The sequence below is a fragment of the Mustela lutreola genome, chromosome 9 (assembly GCF_030435805.1).
Source record: "Mustela lutreola isolate mMusLut2 chromosome 9, mMusLut2.pri, whole genome shotgun sequence".
Lineage (NCBI taxonomy): Eukaryota > Metazoa > Chordata > Mammalia > Carnivora > Mustelidae > Mustela > Mustela lutreola.
In genome coordinates this window covers 30742205-30762536 of record NC_081298.1, presented here as the reverse complement: position 1 = coordinate 30762536, position 20332 = coordinate 30742205, and the positions used below count along the sequence as shown (strand labels likewise).

Below are 20332 nucleotides of genomic sequence, written 5' to 3'. Positions count from 1 at the left end.
TTAGCTGGTGGCAGAGCAGGCAGAGGAGGGTAGGAACGTGGTTTTGTGGAAAACTCCCCCTGTCAGCCTCCTGGAAATGCTCTGGAAACCCCCAGATAAACCGTCTTTCCTGGTACTCGGAAGGATCTGAGATCTGTTGTGTGAGGGTGAATTTTTCCACACACTGGGTATTAAGGAGGTAGCTGCCCCAGGGGAGGGCTCAGGGTCCACAGGATTCCTCCTTTGCTCTCCCTTCTTTACTGTTTCTGAAATGCCAGGAACCTGCCCATCTTGGGGGTGGGAGGGGAGAGATGGTGGGGGGCATGGATAAAGCCCACGCTCCTCTTGGGTGCCCAATCCTGGCCCCAGGTAGCGAGGAGCAGAAACCCCATTATCTCTGCACACAAAGCTCGGCCTTAGCTTCTAGCACCAAAAAAGGAAGAGCTGCTGGGGTTCCCTGAGGAAGGGGAAGTGAGGTCAGAGATGAGTCTCAGAGAAATCGCTCAGTAAACAGGAAGAATGGCCAGAAAGAAACCTGTGCTTGTAGGAAATGGGGAGCCCGTCCTCACCTGCCCTGATAGGTCAACACATCCCTGCATAGCTGAGAGACTAACCACGGACAGCAAGCGGGGGCTCCAGGCCTCAGGCCCTCCCTGTGGGACAGGCTCCACCTAAATCCCATAATTATCAGATGGAGGAAAGCTTAATTTGCCCTTCCTGAGGTAGCACATGAAATTACCCTATAAAATAGACCTTGGTTTTAAGAGATGCAGGTCAAGGAATGTTTCATCTTTCTTCCCTTATTAGGGCCAGTGTGGCCTCTTGCTGACTTCCCACTTTTTCCTCAGGCTACCTCAGCCACACAGAAGTTGGCATGTTGCTGAATCCTAGCCTGTGAGGGGCTGATCTTGGCAAGACCCCTCTGGTGGGTGGTGATGAAGCGGTTGCTTTGGGGAAGCAGGAGGGTCTGTCGAATTGGAGGGTTGGCTTTCTAGATCTCTGGTTCCTCGGAGCCAGAGTTTAAATTCTACATATGTGCACACACACACACACACACAGCATTTTCTGTCTGGAGTTTTTACTTCCTTAATGCCTTTTTTTTTCGTCCTGCTCCAACACCCTGGTTCTCTGATAGAAGATTAGGGGACTTTGGGTTTCCTTCTAAACATCCAGAAGGTCAAAATCTTGTGGACACTGGTGGGACTTTCCTATAAGCAAGTAGTTGCTCATCCGGGCCTCTGAGATGATTGTTTGGGTGAGTCGCAGTGGTGACCTTCACCACCTGGTGGTCACTCACCTGGCCACCCGCCCGCTGGTGTGGAAGGGGAGGCAGGCCCTTCTGGCAGGAATCCCAGGACTGTTTCCTCAGATCTGCCCCAGCCACACTGGGGACTCAGCCTTGTGTACAGAAGGCCCGAGCAGAGTGGGCTAGGGTCCCATTTGGTGGCAGAAAGAGCAGGGACTTCATAGGTCAAGCTGCTGGTGGGGAGCCCAGCGTGGCTGGAATCTCAGCTCCTTACCGGAGAGGGTGGGCCAGGCAGGGGCTGCCTCTGGGGATGGGAGCCATGTTTCCCGTCAGCAGGGGCCTCATACCTGTCCTCAGTCAGGGCCCCCAGCTTTTTCCGGGTTGGAGGAGCCAGTGGTTTTGGGATCCATGAGGTGAGGGGTAGCTCTTCTTTGGACAGAGGGTAGATTTGACTTAGGGTCTGTGGCAGGTGCCCAGGTCCCTGGCTGAGGTCTCTATCCTTGGCCCCTGAAGGGTCTGCTCTACCTACATCCTGTCTGTCCAGCTATTTACTCACTGCCCCCCCTTTCCCCAGGCCCCCTGGGCCTGCTGTGGCTGGCAGCAGAAGCCCCCCATACCCAGTGCTTAGCCAGGGCACCACAGAAGGAGGCTCTGGGCTTCATGTTGGCTCTGTGACCTGGATCGAGTTGCCTGACCTCTAGGACCTTCTGTTTCCTCATCTGTAAATGGTGAAAATAAAGCCTTCCCAGTGGGTTCTTTCTTGTAAGGAAGAAGGTAAAGCTTCTAGAGCCTTGTTACCCACAAGGTTGGCATCACTGGGGAGGTGGCTTGTTAGGAATGCACGTCCTCTGACCCCATCCAGAAGGACTGAATCTGTAGCTGGGGGTGGGGGATGGGGGAAAGCAATCTGTACTGAAGTAGCCCTCCAGAGCCTTCTGGTCCACACTCCAGTGTGAGAGCCCCTCCTCTAGGGTACCGCTGGCTCAGTTGAGTTTTAGCTGAAACTCTTTTTTCCCCTTCACCTCAAGAGGGTTCTGCTTTGCCAGAACTCACACAGTTCCAGGTTTGACCCCCACCTCCCTCCTGGCTGTGTACTTGGGGACCAGGGACTTCGCTTCTTTGTGCCTCATTGGCTTCATCTGCAAAATGGGGATATTGAGGTTTCTCCATGAGGTCATTGTGGGGATGAAACGAGCCAAAGCAGATACTAGGTGGCCCACAGTGAACTCTCGTTTATGGTAGCTGTCTATGATTCACATCTGGTGTCTTGTTATTAGCTTAATAATAATAGTGTGATTGTTCTGTTCTTGACTGATGAGGGAAACAGGCGTCAAGGTGCCTCCCGAGACCTGTCTTCTCCTAGTTCAGAACTCCTAGTTCTCCTGAGCCTTTTTCCACCTTCCCACCTCTTACCAAATACCTTCCACTTCCCCTTTCGTGATGCTTAGCATGCTTTTGGGGCGGGGACTGAATGAAAGCCTTTATTCACTGTCAGATGGAAAGCTGAGAGAGTGCTGTCCATATACTCAAGACATTTGACCTTAGCTCCCTCTTTGGTGGTGTTTGGTGCCAGACTCTTTCTGAGCGGAGCGACTGGGATAGCCATGTGGGTAGGTCACCGGGGGCCTCTAGGCCTGGAAAAGGGGACAGAGGTGGTACATTCAGGGAAGGGAGCATCAGTAAGGTGAATAGGCCCTGGAGAGGACCCAGGCCTGGCCAGTAAGTGGCCTTTTATTGAATGAAGGTGAAAGGCAAGGTGAGCTGCTTGCTTCCCGGCCAGCCAGAATTTTGCCCATTCTGGGGCAGGTTCAGCTTCAGGAACCAGGTGGTGGAATCTCTGGTAATCTCTAGAACTTGGCAGGGTCCCAGGCCACAACTCTAGTCTCCTTCCTCGGGTGGCGCAATAGGGCTGGGGTTTCCTGTTTGCCATCGACACTTCTTCCTGCCCCTCTACCAAGGGGCTGAAGTCCACAGGGGTCAGCCCGATCTCCTCTGTAACCCCTGCTTGGTTACAAAGCAGAGTCCCTCAGGATACCCGACGAGACTGTCTTTAATACTATAGTATGAAGCACTGTGCAGGAGAATTTTCTACTCCAGCCCAGGAGCTTTAGACCATCCCCCTGGGGAGCAGGGCAGAGCAGGACTCAGAGAAGAGGTGGGGACAGGCCCTAAAAGGGGAAGCTGTGGGCCTCCAGTGTGCATTTCCTTTGTTTCTGGGGCCCAGAGCTGACTTCCTGCCCTCTCTGCTCTGGTGCTCTGGTTTGCGTGTCACGGGGCCCTTTGCGTCAACTCGCTCCTCTGTCCCTGCCTACACCCACCCTTTGGGATGCTCTGTGCCGCCCTCTCTTCCCTGCTGAGATATTAGTAATGGGGAGGGGGGTGCTGAAGACCCAACTCAGTTGGCTTTCAGAAAATTCTATTCCTTCCATTCCTGAAAGGCTGTTTTGAGACGCACTGAGTGGTGTCCTCAGTCTACTCAGCTCTGTCCCTATCAGATTTCTAGGTCGTTCTCAGTTCTGGTTGTACATCGGCACCCCCTGGGGAAGACTATAAAAATGCTCATACCTGGGCCCCTTTCAGTGGGTTTGATGTCATTGGGATGAGGGGCAGCCTGGACATGCGGAATTTTAAATCAACCCTGCTAACCTCCCTCTCCACACCTCGCTGTCCTCACTCAGAGAGAGTCTCAGGAGCACCTACAAGCAGAGCCTCTGAGCTGCAGTGTGTCTCAAGGCCAGCTGCTTCTCCTTCCTGCTTTGGTTTCCACTGTGGCCTCGCAGATGGCACGTCCCTCTCATCAGTCAGATGGGAGCTCTCTGCGGTTTGCCCCTCTGGGCATTCTCTGTGGAAAGCCCTCCCATCCCCTAGCCTGTCTCACTCTCCTCGCTGTCCTGTCTTAGAGACTGGGACTGCCTGGGTCCTGTTAATGGGCAGTGGCCACTCCCCCCACCCCCATCCTGCCCTAGTTGCTGAGGTCAAGGCTGGCTCCCGCTGCGCCACCAGGAAGACGGTGTCAGAAATGAAGTGGATTCTTCATCTCCTCCGGGCTCTCCTGCCAAGGCCTGGGTTGCCAGCCTTTCTGTTCTGCCTTTGCCCTTCTCTCTCTGGGGACCTTCCAGTGACTCAATAAGATGAGACACACGTGGTCCATAGGCTGGAGCAGAAACTGCCTGGCTTAGCCAGCGTCCCAGGGAGGTTCTGAGGCCAGATGAACCTCAGTGTGTTTTCCAGGTGTCCAGCAGAACGGGAGTGAGGGCCCTGGGCTTTGGAGGAACCAAGAGCTAAGAATACAGATTTTGCTCTCCTTGAAGAGAGCTTTGGATGCCTTCTCTCCCTCCTGGAGCAAGTTGAAGGCTCGATGTTTGCCTTCCTCATAGGAAGCTGAGCTGGTGACTGTCAGCGGCTTGCACGGCCCCTCATTTATTCTTGGGAAAGCTGGAGACACCTGTGCAAGGGCAGGTCTGTGAAGAGGAAGAGGAAGGGCCCCTTTGTACCACAGCTGCAGGGCTATGATTGGTCCAGAGCTCTGGCAAGTGAGTGTCCCCATTCCTGTACCTCAGCCTCACAGTGCACCTGGCCAGCTTGGGGGGTGCGGGGTGGGCAGCTGCTTCCTCCCTGCTGGATGGCAGGTGGGAGAAAGGGGATTCCTGCTCAGTCTTAGTGGCTCCCTTGTCCTCAGATGGGTTCTTGCAGGGCCGTGTGTGGGAGCTCACCCCTCCTCCCAGGACGGCTCTCAGCTGACGACAGACTAGCCCAGGGCTACAGAGGCCAGCCTGCCTGTCCAAGTCCGTGGAGCTCTTGACACCCCGGAGCTCCCACGGGATCAGGCTGTGGCTGGGCTCCAGCTGAATGAATCCGGTCACCCGGCTCCTTCCCCGGCCTGGTCCCGCTTCCCTCACTTGCTGACAGGGCTCTCTTGAGAACACGTCCTCATTAACTCATGTGTCCAAAAATCCTTGTGTGGGGCCCTGCTTCTGGAAATCCTCTTACCTAGGACAGCAGGAATCCACTCCCTCCCTTGAAAATATAATGATCATGGGAAGATTCACAGGAGAGAATCATAGGCTGGGGGCTGGGGTCCAGAAAGGGGAAGCTCCAAGCCCAGGAGGGGGAAAGCAACACCAGATGGATGATTTCTGGGTGGTGGCTAGCACTGTGAGGAGCTGGCTGAGGTGTGAGCGCCTGCCCCCCAACACTGCCCAGGGGCAGGGAAGATACTTTGAAGGGGGAGCTAAGTTTTGGATCAGGGTCTAGGGACCACGTGAGTTTGCTTGGGTCTGTAGAGGAGCATGGACACACTCATGGAGCTTGAAGAGCAGGCCTAGAAAGTTCTCTGTGGCTGGGATGTCATCACCTCCAATGGCTGAGGAAAATTCCAGTTGTCAAGACATTCTCTTGGATCTTAGGGAAGGTTGTACAAGCAGGATGTAATGGATGGGTCTTCCTATCTACCACTAGCAAAGATTCATGGTACTGCCCAGGCATTTGATGGAGCTGAAGAGAACCTAGAAGATTCTGCCAGGGTGTGAAGTCTGGGTCAGAAGGAAGGACTGATTACTTGGTGGCCCCAATGGGTCTCCAGTGTGACTGAGCCCTGAGAGGCTCCTGTCCCAACGTGGCAGACCCAATGATACATGCACCTCCAGACCTTTAAGCAGACGTGCTTCAATATACATTTTACCTCTTAAAGTCTTTCTACAGGGAAGTTGTACTGATTTAGAATTCTTGAGGGGTGAATAACGATGTTCCTAGAGGGAGGTCAGTCGGTTTTAATATGATTCAGACTTCCAAAGAGCAACTCCGCGTTAACGATTTTTTTATGAATAGTTTTTTTGAAAGTTATTTTTCTATAAAATTTATGTGTTGTGTCCAAGTCGTCCTTGCGTTTGCATCCCCTACTCTCCCCTTCCTTTTCTGTGTGGGCACCTGCGAGCTGTTTCAGTTCTGTGTCTGAGATGCTGACCCACAGGGGAAGTCCCGCCTTCCTCCCCATTGTGCTCTCTCTTCCTCAAAAAGATGGTGATGGCCCCTTGCCCCTTTGCCATTTTCAAGACATCGTGGAAGCATTGCAGGCAAATGATTCTTACAAGGCATTTTGGAGTCCCGGAGAACCCCATAAATTCTTGATAATAACAGATAAGGCCGAAGAGTTGCAACGAGCCAGCTGAACCAGTCCCTCTCCCCAAGGCTGCAGATTTCGGCAAGCGCCCTTGGAGGAAGTGTCCCATTGAATCCACATTCCAGCCCCATCAGCCATCTTCCTCTGACCCTTCCTTGTGTGAGGAACAATACTCTGTTTAAGGAATATCAGGAATATCAGAACATTGCTTCCTTGAGATAGACAAAGAAGGGTTGGGTCCTGGTATCAGTGACCTATATGTTTAATTCAACAATGTGGTAGACTAATAAGTGTTTTCCTAACACCCCAAATTCAAGATTTATAAAAGTAAGAAAAAAGGTGGGAAGAAGTTCAGGTTGGAGAAAAAGATTGAGCAACATGATCCTGGGGGTTCTGATACACAGCGATGGCCTAGCTAATATCACCCAACAGGTAGTGATGGAATCTTGGAGAATCCCCACATTTGGGCCATCAGACTACTTGATTTATATTAATCTGGCAAGTAAAAAAATTAGTGATTAGGGAGTTTGAACATCTTTTCATAAATCAATTAACTATTTGTACTTATTTATTAACTATGAATTAACTGTGTCCTTTGCCCAATTTTGTATTAGGTAGAGAACCTTTTTCTTATGGATTTATCAATTTTATAAATTAATGACATTAACCCTTTGTCTATTGTATTGCAAATGTTTTCTCTCAATTTGTCATTGACTTTTGACTTTGGATAGTGTAAAAATTTTTTTTCTGAAAGAAGTCAGAAATTTTTACAGATTGGTTCCATTTCTTTCTTTCTTTTCTTTTCTTTTTTTTTTTTCATTTATACCTTCTAGATTTGGGGTCTTTCGCAGCAGAGTTTTTCCCACTTCAAGTTGATATATGTCTTATGTTTCCTTTCAGTATTTCACGTTTTAATGTTTAAATTTTTTATTCATTTATGATTTCTTTTGGTGGCAGGAGTAAGGTAGGGATTTAGCTTCCCCAACCTCCCCTTTCCAAAGGTCAGTCAATTCTCCAACAACATTTTAACAGTTACTCTATCTTTCCCTGGCTATTTAGAGATGCTCCCCACATTCTGTATCCCCAAATATATTTGGGTCTGTTTCCATATGCTATATTGTTTCATTGATCTGCCTATTTTTTTCTCAAGTACCAAGTAGTTTTAGTAACTATAGAGAAGACTTAAATTCCCTAATTGGTGTGTGGTCTGTAGATTTAAGAGGGCATGCTATCAAAGGGAATTGTCTTGAGAACAGGACAGACTGCTTTCAGATGCAGAACAAAATTACTAAATTATAGCTTAGATAGAGGCAGTGAACAAAAGAGAGTCCTGCCCCAAACCCAATCCACGAGTTAGAAGATTAGCTGCAGAATTCTAAGGAGAAGAAGGAGATGGAAGGCAATGAGTGAAATGAGATGGTACTTTGGGGGAGATCGGGGCAGGGATGGATGGTTGGGTGGATGGATGGACAGACAGGCAGACAGTGCTCGAGAGAGGGCTAGAGACGTTGCCGAACCAAGAATGGAAGGAAGAGAATAGAACGAAGAAAGGCTCAAACAACATTTCCCTAGTTGGAGGAAGACTTGAACACTCAGGGTGAGAATTTCTGTGGACAGCTAGGCACCGCTAATCTGATTTCTACACCAGGCAGGCTGCAGAATGGGCTCTGGTTGAGGTCCCCCATGACTGCCCTGAGGCTGCTCTGGGCTTTCTACTTTGGGCTTCTACCACCAGCTTCTGGTTCTGCTGACCAGCCTCCTTTGCAAGGCATCTTATTCTCTTGTCTTCCGGGACAACATGTCTCCCTCCTTCTTTTCGAGAGATTCCTTTTCCTCTGCCCATAGCTGACCTACTGGGTACATCAGAGCCCTCCGTGCGTTCCAGACCTCCCTCTCTGGGAGCTCCATGCGGTTGCCTTCCCAGGCCGCAGACCTGGCTTTGCTTGTTGTCGTCTGCCCCAAAGGGTTCCGTGGGCCTGTCTCAAAGTCAGCCCCTGTTCCTTAGCTTGCCACGTGCGAATGTGACACCACCCCCAGCCCTGTATCATCCTGGACTCTGCCTTTATCCCCACGGTGACTCTGGCCTTGGACCCTTTTCCATATCTTTTTGCTGCTATTTCTCCCTCTGCCTCTTGAAATCCTATAGATGCGGTGAATCTGCCCCCATCCCCCCCTTCCCCGGGTCAGGCCCCTCCAGGGGTCCCCCTGCCTCTGTTCTCTGCCACAATCCTTTCTTAAAGTAGACTGCGTGGGGCAGCTGTTCCAACATTCAAGTCTGATCACACCCTCCCCTGGTCTCCTGAGGGCGGCTGTAAACACCATCCTAGATGGGGTGGTTGAAAACAACAAACTTACTCTCTCACATTCTGGAGGCCAGAGGTCGGAAATGGGTTTCATCTGGCCCAAACACAGATGTCAGGAGGGCTCTGGGGGGCAGGGGGCGGGGAAATCATTTGCTTGCCTGTTCTGACTGGGCGAGCTGTGTGCCTTAGCTCGCAGACCTTTCTCCATCCTCATCCAGCTTAGTACCTTCCCGTCTCTCTGTCTCTCTGCTGGGGTTGGTGTTCCAGAAGCTCCCTCTGCCTCTCTTATAAGGACACGTGTAATTACGTTCAGGGCCCACCCAGGTAACTTAGGATGGTCTCCCTATTCCAAGAACCTTAATTTAATCACACCTGGGGGGTTCCCTGTACTGTACAAGGTAACGTTCACAGGCTCCCTAGATTAGGACCTGGGTAACTTTGGGTCCATTATTCAGCCTACCATACCTCCCATGGCACCTCGAACTCCTTGACATGGTCAAGGTCCCAGATGCACCCTCCTCCCCATTTTGCACAGCTCTGGGGTGCGTGCGGCTTCCATCTGGACCACTCTGTCCTAAACTTCTGCCAGTTCCTTCTCATCCCGGAGGCCTCAGCCTAGACAATGCTTCCTTCAGAAAGCTCCCGGGAGGGGCGCCTGGGTGGCTCAGTGGGTTAGGGCCTCTGCCTTTGGCTCGGGGCATGATCCCGGGGTCCTGGGATCGAGCCCCTCGTTGAGCTCTCTGCTTGGCAGGGAGCCTGCTTCCCTCTCACTCTCTGCCTGCCTTTCTGCCTACTTGTGATCTCTGTCAAATAAATAAATTAAAAATCTTAAAAAAAAAATGGAAGAAAGAAAGAAAGCTCCTGGGACCCCACTCATGTCCAGTTTAGGTGCCCTTCTGTGTGCTGCCCTAGCACCTGCTTCCCTTGCTAGAACAGTCTCCTGTTACCATCTCTTACTGCACCTTGAGGATGGGGCTGTGCCTGTTCTCTTTGCTGTTGAATCACCATCAGTAAGGGCAAAAGACACATACATGTCAGGCACAGGAGAAGTGATTGTGAAATGTGTACATTTAAATCTGCATAGGGGTGCCTGAGTGGCTCAGTGTATTAAGCGCTGCCTTCTGCTCAGGTCATGATCCCAGGGTCCTGGGTTCGAGTCCTGTGTTGGGCTCCCTGCTCAGCAAGGAGTCTTCTTCTCCCTCTGCTTCTGCCTGCTGTTTCCCCTGCTTGTGGTTTCTCTCTCTCTCTGTCAAATAAAAAATAAATAAATAAGTAAATAAATAAACCATAAAAAGGGGACTTTTTTTTTCATTTTTAAAATTTAAATTCAATTTAATTAACATATACTATATTACTTGTTTCAGAGGTAGAATTCAGTGATTCATCAGTTGCATATAATACCCAGTGCTCATTACGGCAAGTGCCCTCCTTAATGCCCATCACCCAGTTACCCCATCCCCCACCCCCAACAACCCTCAGTTTGTTTCCTAGTTGAAGAGTCTCTTTTGGTTTGCCTCCTGCTCTGTTTTTCTCTTAGAAAGGATACTTTTTTAAAAAGTGGGCACTGACTAGTTATGGGTAATTATCACTTAAAAAACCACAAAACTTTCTCACCAGTCTGATTTTCTTTCCCCTTTTTCTTTCATTCTTTTCTTTTCTTCCTTCCTTCCTTCCTTCCTTCCTTCCTTCCTTCTCTTCCTCTTCTTCTTCTTCTTTGCAGTACATATGTATTCTGATTTTTTTTTTTTTAAGGTAGTATGGAGCCCAGTGCAGGGCTTGAACTCACGACCCTGAGATCAAGACCTGAGCTGAGGGGGTGCCTGGGTGGCACAGTCGGTTAGGCGTCTGACTCTTGGTTTCAGCTCCAGTCATGATCTCAGGGTTTTGGGATCGAGCCCCATGTCAGGCTCCCTGATCAGCGTGGAGTCTGCTTGAAGATTTCTCTCCCTCTCTCTTTGCCATTCTTTCCTGCTTGTGTGAGCTCTCTCTTGCTCCCTCCATAAAATAAATAAATAAGTCTTAAAAACAGAAACAAAAACAAAACCTGAGCTGAGATCAACAGTTAGACGCTTAACCCATGAAGCCACCCAGGCACCTCTGAACTCCCATTTTTTATGATTTTTTTTTCCTTTTAGGAAAAATCAATAAATTAAAATTTAGAACTTAGAATGACTGTGTCCTTAGGATACCACTTTTGGGTACACAGTTGGGAACTGAGTTTTCAGAATGAAACTCAGCCTTCAACTCCCCTCCCTGCACCGATGCCCCCTTTATTAGGGGAACTCTTATATTTGTCTCCTGCAACTCCTTTAACAAAGTGTCAACATATAACAGCTTAAAACAACACAAATTTATGATCTTAGGGTTTTTTAGGTCAGTACCTACAGGGTCTCACTGGGCTAAAATCAAGGTATCAGCAAGGCTATGTTCTAAAGGACCTAGGGAAAAATTCATTTGCTCATCCTTTTCAGCTTCTAGAGTACACCATGTTCTTTGGATTTGTGACCCTCTTCCTCTAGCTTCAAAGCCAGCAATAACAGATTGTGTCCTTTTCACATTGTATCACCATCACACTGGCTTTTCTGCCTCCCTCTTTCATTCTCTTTTATATCATGGTGATATCTTTTATATCATGTATCAACTTCATCATTTTTAAGTGCATAGTTCAGTGGCATTAAGGACATTCCTGTTTTTGCCCTAGCAACACCACCATCCATCCACACAATGCTTAATGTTGCAAAACTAAAACTCTATTCTTTAGACACTAATTCTGCTCCTCCCCAGCCTTGGCAACCAAATTTCTGCCTTATGTTTCTATGATGTTGACTACTTTGGAGACTTCCTATTAATGGCATGACACAGTATTTGTCCTTTGGTTGCTGGCTTATTTCACTTGGCTGAATGTCCTCAAGGTTCTTCCATGTTATAGCATGTGTTAAAATCCCCTTCTTTTTTAAGGCTGCAGAATATTCCATGGTATGTGTCTAACATGAATTGCTAATCCATTCATATGTTGATGAACACTTGAGTGGCTTCCATCTTTCAGCTGTTGTGTTTTATGCTGCTATAGATGTGGATGTATAAATATCTCTTCAATATCCTGCTTTCAGTTCTTTTGGGTATATACCCGGATGTGGAGTTGCTGGATCATATGGTAATTCTATTTTTAACTCTTTGAGGAACTGCTGTACTGTTGTTTACATTGGCTGCACCATTTTACATTGCCACCAGTGGTGCACAAGGTGCCCTATCCTTCCACATTCTTGACACTTGTTATCTTGTGTCTTTTAAAAAAAAATATTTTATTTATTTGACAGAGAGAGAGAGAGAGATCACAAGTAGGCAGAGGCAGACGGGGCGGGGGGTGGGGAGCAGGCCCCCTGCTGAGCAGAGAGCCTGATGTGGGACTCGATCCCAGGACCCCGGGATCATGACCTGAGCTGAAGGCAGAGGCTTAACCCACTGAGCCACCCAGGCGCCTTTTTGATACCTAGCCATTCTAGGTAGAGACACCTAGGTGTCTTTTTGATACCTAGCCATTCTAACACAAATGAGGTGATAATGTGATTTTGACTGGCTTTTCCCTACCAACCTGCTATTGAGCATCTTCTTATGTGCTGTTGTTCACTTGTATGTCTTCTTTGGGAAAATGTCTATTTGGTTTCCCTGCCCATTTATTAATTGAATTGTTGGGTTTCTTTTGCTATTGAGTTCTTTGTGTTCCTTATATATTTTGGATAGTAACCCTTTACCAGATTTATAGTTTGCAAATATTTTCTCCCATTCTGTAGGTGGCCTTTCCATCTTGCTCTTTGTTTCCTTTGCTGTACAGAAGGTTTTTAGTTTTATATAGTCCCACTTATTTATTTCTACTTTTGTTGTTCATGACTTGGGTGTCATATCCAAAAAGTTGTTGCCAAGACCAGTGCCTAGGAACTTTATTTCTGTTTTCTTCTTTAGAGTTTTATAGTTTCAGGTCTTACATTTAGTCTAACTCATTTCAAGTTAATTTTTTTTTAAAGTAGCCTCCACACTTAACATGGGGCTTGAACTCATGACCTCAAGAGTTGCATGCTGTACTGGCTGAGCCAGCCAGGTGCCCCTCAAGTTAATTTTTGTGATTGTATAAGATAGGGGTCTAATGCCATTCTTCTGCATGTGAGTTTCCAATTTTTCCAACATTCATTGAAGACACTATTCTTCCCTCATTGAATATTCTTGGCTCCCTTCTCAAATATTAATTTCATGTGCATGGGTTTTTTGCTGGGCTCTTAATTCTGTTCCATTGGTTTATGTGTCAGCATCACGCTGTTTTGATTGCTATAGCTTTGTAGTACAGTTTGAATTCAGGAAGCGTGATGCCTCCAGCTTTGTTCTTTCTGAGGATTGCTTTAGCTGTTTGAGTTTTTTTGTGGTTCCCTATAGACTTCAGGATTATTTTTTCTGTGTCTGTGAAAAATGCCATTGGAATTTTGATAAGGATTCTGTTGATCAAGAGGTGGCGTTGGGTAGTATGGACATTTTAACAATATTCTTCTGATCCATGAACATGGGATATCTTTCCATTTATTTGTTTTTGTTTTTTTCAATTTCTTTCATCAGTATCATTCAACTTTTAGTGTGAAGGTCTATCAAACACTTGGTTAATTTATTCCTAAGAATTATATTTTTTGATGCTATTGTAAATGGGATTTTTAAATCTCTTTTTCAGATAGTTTGCTGTTAGTGTATAGAAACACAACTATTTTTGTATGCTGATTTTGTATGCCGTGACTTTACTGAATTCATTGATTAAGTTTAACAGTTTTTTGGAAAAATCCTTAAGATTCTTAAAAAAAGATTTATTTATTTTAGAGAGAGAGTGAGTGTGTATGAGTCAGGGGAGAGACAGAGGGAGAGGAAGAGAAGCAGATTCCCCACTGAGTGCGGAGCCCAACTCAGGGCTCAATCTCACAACCCTGAGTTCATGATCTGAGCCAAAATCAAGAGTTGATGCTTAACTGACTGAGCCACGGATATTCTATGTATAAGATCATATTATGCAAACAGAGACAATTTTACTTCTTCCTTTTTGACTTGAATGCCTTTTATTTATTTTTATTGCTTGAAGACTCTGGCAAGGATATTCAGTACTGTGTTGAATAGGAGTGGTCTAAGTAGACACCCTTGTCTTACTTCTGGTTGCAGAAGAAAAGCTTTCAGGTTTTCACTGTTGAGTATGATGGTAGCTGTGGGCTTGTCATGTCTGTCTTCTATTATGTTGAGGCATATTCCTTCTATACTTAATTGGTTGGAGTTTTTATCATGAAAGGATGTTGAATTTTATCAAGTGCTTTTTTTTTTTGCATCTGTTGAGGTAATCGTGTATGATTTCCATGTGTGGAGCTATCCTTGTATCCCAGGGGTAAATCCAACTTGATCATGTTGTATGATCTTTTTCATGTATTGTTGAATTTGCTTTGCTAGTTGTTGAGAATCTTTACATTTACACTCATTCTTTAGGTATATCAGCCTGTAATTTTCTTTTTCTGGTCGTATGTTTACCTGGCTGTGGGTATCAGGGTAACACGGGCCTCATAAAATGAGTTTAGGAGTATTTCCTCCTCTTCGGTTCTCTGGGAGAGTTTGAGAAGGATTGGGTATTGATTCTTCTTTAAATATTTGGTAGAATAGGCTTTGCTTTTCTTTTCACAACCTGGGAAGTTTTTGATTACTAATTCAATCTTACTCATTATTGGTTTATTCAGATTTTCTTTTTCCTCGTGATTCAGTCTTGGTATGTTATATGTTTCTAGGAATGTATCCATTTCTTCTAGGTTATCCAATTTATTAGCATATAATTGTTCATAGTAGTCTCTTAAGATGATTTGCATTTCTCTCATGTCAGTTGTAATGTCTCCTTTTCATGTCTAATTTTGTTTATTTGAGTTTTTTCTCTTAGTCCAGCAAAAGGTTTGTCAATTTTGTTTATCTTTTCTAAAAACCAGCTTAGTTTCATTTATCTTTTCTATTGTTTTTTCTGATCTCTTGTTTATTTCTGCTCTGATCTTTGTTATTTCCTTCCTTCTTCTAATTTGGGGCTTAGTTTATTCTTTTTCTAGTTCCTCGAGGTTGTTTATTTGGGATCTTCCTCTTTTTTTAATGTAGGTGTTTATTGCTATAAAGTTCCCTCTTAGAACCGCTTTTGTTGTATCCCATTACTTTTGGTATGCTCTATTTCCATTTTTGTTTGTTTCCAGATATTTTTGACCTCCATTTTGATTTCCTCTTTGACCGATTGGTTGTTCAGGAGTGTGTTGTTCAATTTCCACATATTCATGAATTTTCCAGTTTTCCTCCTCCTATTGATTTCTAGTTTCTACCACCATGGTTGGAGAAGATACTGGTATGATCTCAATCTTAAGTTATGAAACTTGTTTTGTCTGTAATTTACTTTGAAATGCATAAAAAATAAGATGGATTATTGAATAGATAAAGGAATGTATAGCTGGCCCGCTGTGTGATAAGGATAGTAATTTTTCTTAAAGACTATGATTTATTTATTTAAAGTATTTTATTTATTTATTTGACAGAGAGAGATCACAAGTTGGCAGAGAGGCAGGCAGAGAGAGAGGAGGAAGCAGGCTCCCTGCCGAGCAGAGAGCCTGATGTGGGGCTCAATCCCAGGACCCTGGGATCATGACCAAAGGCAGAGGCTTTAACTCACTGAGCCACCCAGGCACCCTAAAGATTATTTATTTGAGAGAGAGAGAGAACATGGGAGAGTGAACACAAGTGTGGGGGAGGGGCAGAGGGAGCTGGAGAAGCAGATCATCCGCTGAGCAGGGAGCCCAATGTGGGGCTCACTCGATCCTGGGAGCCTGGGATCATGATCTGAGGCAAAGGCAGACACTTAACTGACTGAGCCACCCAGGCACCGCAGCAAATGTTAAGGGTAGAATAAGCATATATTCATGGCCGTTCATTGTCTTCTTCATCTTTATGTTTGAAAATTCTCATAATAAAATGTTGGAAAAAACTTTGGGGTAATGCCATTCCCCAGAGAGAGTCAATCCTTCATTCCTTTATATATAGATAGACACATGCTGGGGATTCTTAACTGGGGGACGTTTAGCCCCCAGGGGACACTTGGTAATTTTTGATCGTCATGACTGGATGGTGCTGCTGGCATCCAGTGGGTAGAGGCCCGGGATGCTGCTAACAGTGCCCTCCGATGCAGAGGACAGTCTGCACAACAAAGAATGTTTTAGCCCAAATGTCGACAGTACTGAGGCTGAGAAACCCTGACATATATATCTGAATATCTGAATATTTATACCCATTCATATTAATGTGTATATACATATATATATGTATATACACACACACACATTTTAGGCTTACATATATTTTAAACAAAATTGAACTCATGTTGTTATTTTCCCAGGTAATTAACTGCCTTAAACCTTATCCTATTTTAATGGCAATTGTAGGTGTCTATGCTAGATTCATTGCACCCAGCTCTATCTGGGCATTTTCAGGTGGCTGGCCAGTCTCTAGTGTACCTTAGTGGAGTCTGAGTCTTCCCTGACAGACATATCTCTATTCTGTGTGGTGAAGTTCTCTTCAGGGAAGACTTGTTGGTCACCCTTGGGACCACCTTGGGCATCAAACATTCTTAGTGACTGGAGCCCTCCAAGGGTTGTCAGTCTCCCCTTTGGGTGTTCCCCCCCCCCCCCCCCAGAGGCTGTGCCAAGCAGAGGCAGCAGCTAGCAGTGTGGCATCTCACTAGCCCTGGGTCAGCATTGGGTTGCCTAAGCTGTGGATCTGGGGTGGGAACAGAGAGCCATGTGCCCCCTCCCCTGGCCCAAGTTCTGCATCCCTAAGGACCCAACTTGACTTTGACCTCTGTCTTTTTTCAAACATAGGTCTCCCCTTCTGATGAAAAGAGAACAGAAGAATGGACTACAGTCACCAAACCTCCCTCGTCCCGTGTGGACAAGATAAATACATCTCCAAGTAAGATTTTTGGCTTTAGTGTTATGCCCCCAGTGGCCAGTTCCATGTGGATGGAAGCCCCTGGCAGAGGAGCCTCTTCTGCCCATGGATGGCAGGGGCTCCCGTGTGTGGGAAGTAGGGAGCACAGCAAGGTTGGTGCTCTAGAATAAAACATAGCCCTGGGGCTGGCCATGGACAGCAAAGCAAAGGGGACCTTCAAGACACAGATAGTGTCCTGGAAGGACAAATTAATGGTGGTTGCCCTTTGTGCTGTCTGTGGTGTCCCCTGAGGCAGTCCCCGCTGGGTCATATCCCTGTGCACTGGGGGTCTGTCCGGAATGGACTCAGGTGAGCTCTGAACAGAAAGAGACAGCCTTATGGCTTTATATGCACTTAAATCTCTTGAGCTTAGATTTTTTTGCTAATGGGAGCCAAAATGGACTTTTTCAAATGATAATTTCGAGAATAGATTTTTCTATCCAGCACAGGGATTCACTCATACTGAATGCTCTCTATCTGAAATAAATGTTTAACTTATCCGAGGCCAAATTGTTTTAATTCCTTTACACATATTTGGCCACATACAGACATGCAGTTGTGTGAACTGCGGCTTGTTCTTATTGCTTCACTGAGGGATTTCTTCAGGGCCCTTGACTGGACTGGCCAGTTATATTAGATCTCTGTGCTCAAAAGTCCCAAACAGCTTTTGCGTTAGGTTATTTGGAGTCACATTTTTCAACTAATTCATTTAGGCTTGCATAGAATGACTCCAATTTTTCTAGGTTTAACTTGTCAGGAGCTTCTTGGAATTTCAAGCCAGCTCTGACCTGTGGTGTGGCCCCAAATCGCTCCACTGAATGGTGGCATTCAGAGAGTCCAAACTTTTGCCTGAGAGCAGGCAAGAGCACAGGACGATGTCTTCAAGCCCCTGCCTTCCCAGCCCGCAGGTGCTAGCATGCACCTTCAGATAAAACCGGAGTAGATTGTTCTCAGGTTGGATGAGGGCTCATCCAAATCACAAAGGTGGGAAGTCCTTGCTCTCTCTCATTCAGTAGAGCTGTGTTTCCAGGGGGCCACCTGAAAACCAGGATTTAACAGCAAAGCAGGCTAATATGGGGGGTTTTAGAGGAAGATTTGCAAGTTAAGAAAACATTTTTTTTAAAAGTTTATTTATTTAAATAATCTCTATACCCAACATGGGGCTTGAACTCACGACCCTGAAATCAAGAGTCACACACCCCTCCCACAGAGCCAGCCAAGCACCGACCCCAATTTTTTTTTTTTTTTAATAAACTTAAAAGCACTTAGAATAGAATGAAAAGATAAAAACTTGTGGAACAGAATACTGCCAGGGCCCAGAATCCCCTCCTGCCCCCTTGTGGTCACTGCTCCCCAAGGTGAACTGCTCTCCGGAATTCTAACACCCATTTTGAACTCTGTATACACGGGATCATTCAATACGTGGCCTTTGGAGTTAGGCATCTTTTCCTCAATGTAAGGTCTGTGAGATCCATCCGTGGGGGTGAGGCTCATTCATATTCTTGTTACTATGTAACATTCCACTGTATGACTTCAGCTTCCTTTATTCATTCTCTGAGCTGTTGACGGGAATTTGTGAGTTTTTAAACCCGCTGTAAGGTCATGTCTCTGAAGCATTAGTCAGTGGGTCCAGATCGTCCCTTTTAACTTGCAGCAAAGCCTAGAAGTTCCAGAGTCTCCCACAAGCCTGTATTGATTGCCCTGTCCTCACAGCAGGGGTGAGGGAGAAAAAACAGTGGGGCCCCAGCAGGCTTATACATGGACTTAGTCGTGTGTCTGCCTCTCTGAATCTCGCCTCACCAAGGACTGTGTGTGGAGTTTGGTTTGGGGAGTGTTGTCAGAGCTGCGAGCCTGGGTTTGCTGGAGTTGCTCCTTGCACTCTGTTCTTGACCTGTTCTTGACCTTGATCCTGGGGAAAATGGAGATGGGGGCGGTGGCTGTGTGTGTGTGTGTATGCATGTGTGGACAGACACCCAGACTGGGGCAGCTGGAGGCCAGTTTCGAGGTGAGAAAAGAGGGAACAGGTGCATTACAAGTGGCTTCAGCTGAGAATGTCACACCTTTTGTATCTTGCTCTAAGGAACGAACTTCTCCTTCATCTGAAGACCTATAATTTGTACTATGAAGGCCAGAATTTGCAGCTCCGACACCGTGAGGTAAGGAGACCGCGGGGGAGCCTGTGGGCCAGCCCAGTCTGTCTCCATGTCTCCAGGGTCTCGGGGTCCCTGCCTCTCCTACCCCCACCCACGGGTGGCCTCTCATTGAGGATGTTAGCGGGAGCCCCTGGAGTTCTTTGGAAGGAGACTCCAGGCTTGTTTTGTACTAATGAGGATGAGCTTTTCTGTTTCAGAGATATTCCTGGGGATGTGAGCCTGGGCTAGCCTCTGCTTCAGAGGGGGGTCTTTCAAAGGGGACGTTCATGAAATGATCCTTTCCTATGGCTCTCAAGCAAGCTCTTTCTTCTTGGGCAATTCAGGAATCTTACCCAGTCCTCTGTGTTTACATACCTGGGCCCACATCAGTCAGCTCGGCATGGAAACACTTGGCCCTTCTGTATGACTGCAGTGGTCTTCCTCGGGTGCCTTCCTGGGATGCCCTTTGCTCTCCGTCCGGCTTCTCCCAGCCCCCAGCCTGAATCTAAGCTTACTCATCCCATATCCATTTCCGTTGAAGCCTGTTATCGGGTAGATGGTGAGTTATGGAGGAGCCAGGTGGAGTAATTTATACTCAAGTGTTCTAGACTGATAAGATGTGTGTAATACCTTCTAAACACATTTCAGCTCCTCAAGCCATGGCGATCCAATCCACAGAAACAGATATCAGATGGTAGAATTTCAGCTACAAAGGCAGGCTCGTTGGGGAGAGTATGTGAGATGCAGTGGCCTTTTCTGTGTCCCTCAAACCAGTCCATGTAGGCAAAGCCCTAGTGTGGGTTAAATCCTGTCCTAAAATCATACTATGTAACAGTAGGCATGCCAGCCTCAGGCTTTACCAGCAAGAAAGGCCCTCTATATGGCCTGCTCTTACATAAAGCCTTTCCCCGCAAGACCCCTCCCAGCCTGAAAGTTGTTTTCATCTCCTGCCGTCTTTGGCTCTTCCCTCCTCTCTGTGGATGATCCTGGGATCTGGGTCTGTTGTTCGGTGGACAGGTGTCCTCCTCATCCATATGGTTCATCCTGAAGATGTAGCTGTGGCCCAGGTCTGACAGCTGTAGGTTTTTTTGAGACCCTCTAAAAGGCCTGACCCTTTTAGGCACTGCCCTTAAAGCTTCTTGTAGTGAGTGGCTCTACCATTTGTAAGATTTTGGTCCTTGGATAGCTTTTCAGCAGTGTGTCTTATAGAATAAATTCTCAGAATGCTCTATGATTAAATAGAGACTCATTATAATAAATGAGATTCAGTTCTTTGAGACAAAACACACCAATGCCCTTAGAAGGGTCTGATGTTTAACCTGTTAGCAGTCAACCACCCTTGAGTATAAATTTGGAATTCTTAGAGGATTTATTCACCTCTTGGAGAGCCATAATGTTGTAGCACATTAGCTAATTAAAGTCTCTGGGATGTTATGCTGGTAGGAAATCTGATGAACATATCCTGTCTCAGCTCGTGATCGCCTGACACCCTATTTAAGGGAATGGTTGATCTGCGAGAGAAGCTAGTATTCGATAG

General features: G+C 46.6%; 1 protein-coding gene across 6 annotated transcripts in view; it reads left to right on the top strand.

The window, feature by feature from the left end:
- RASSF2 (Ras association domain family member 2) overlaps nucleotides 1-20332 on the top strand; it is a 41266-nt gene that overhangs the window by 7909 nt on the left and 13025 nt on the right. For 3 of the 6 annotated variants that reach the window (XM_059133865.1, XM_059133864.1, XM_059133870.1), the window contains exons 3-4: nucleotides 16555-16645; nucleotides 18744-18819. In XM_059133865.1, coding sequence (XP_058989848.1) covers nucleotides 16587-16645; nucleotides 18744-18819 — 135 coding nt within the window. In that variant the 5' untranslated portion in view covers nucleotides 16555-16586. Of the gene's footprint in view, nucleotides 1-1980; nucleotides 2000-2816; nucleotides 2836-4739; nucleotides 4759-16554; nucleotides 16646-18743; nucleotides 18820-20332 lie in introns of those variants that run through there. The other 3 variants (XM_059133867.1, XM_059133869.1, XM_059133866.1) reach the window with 3 other exon arrangements.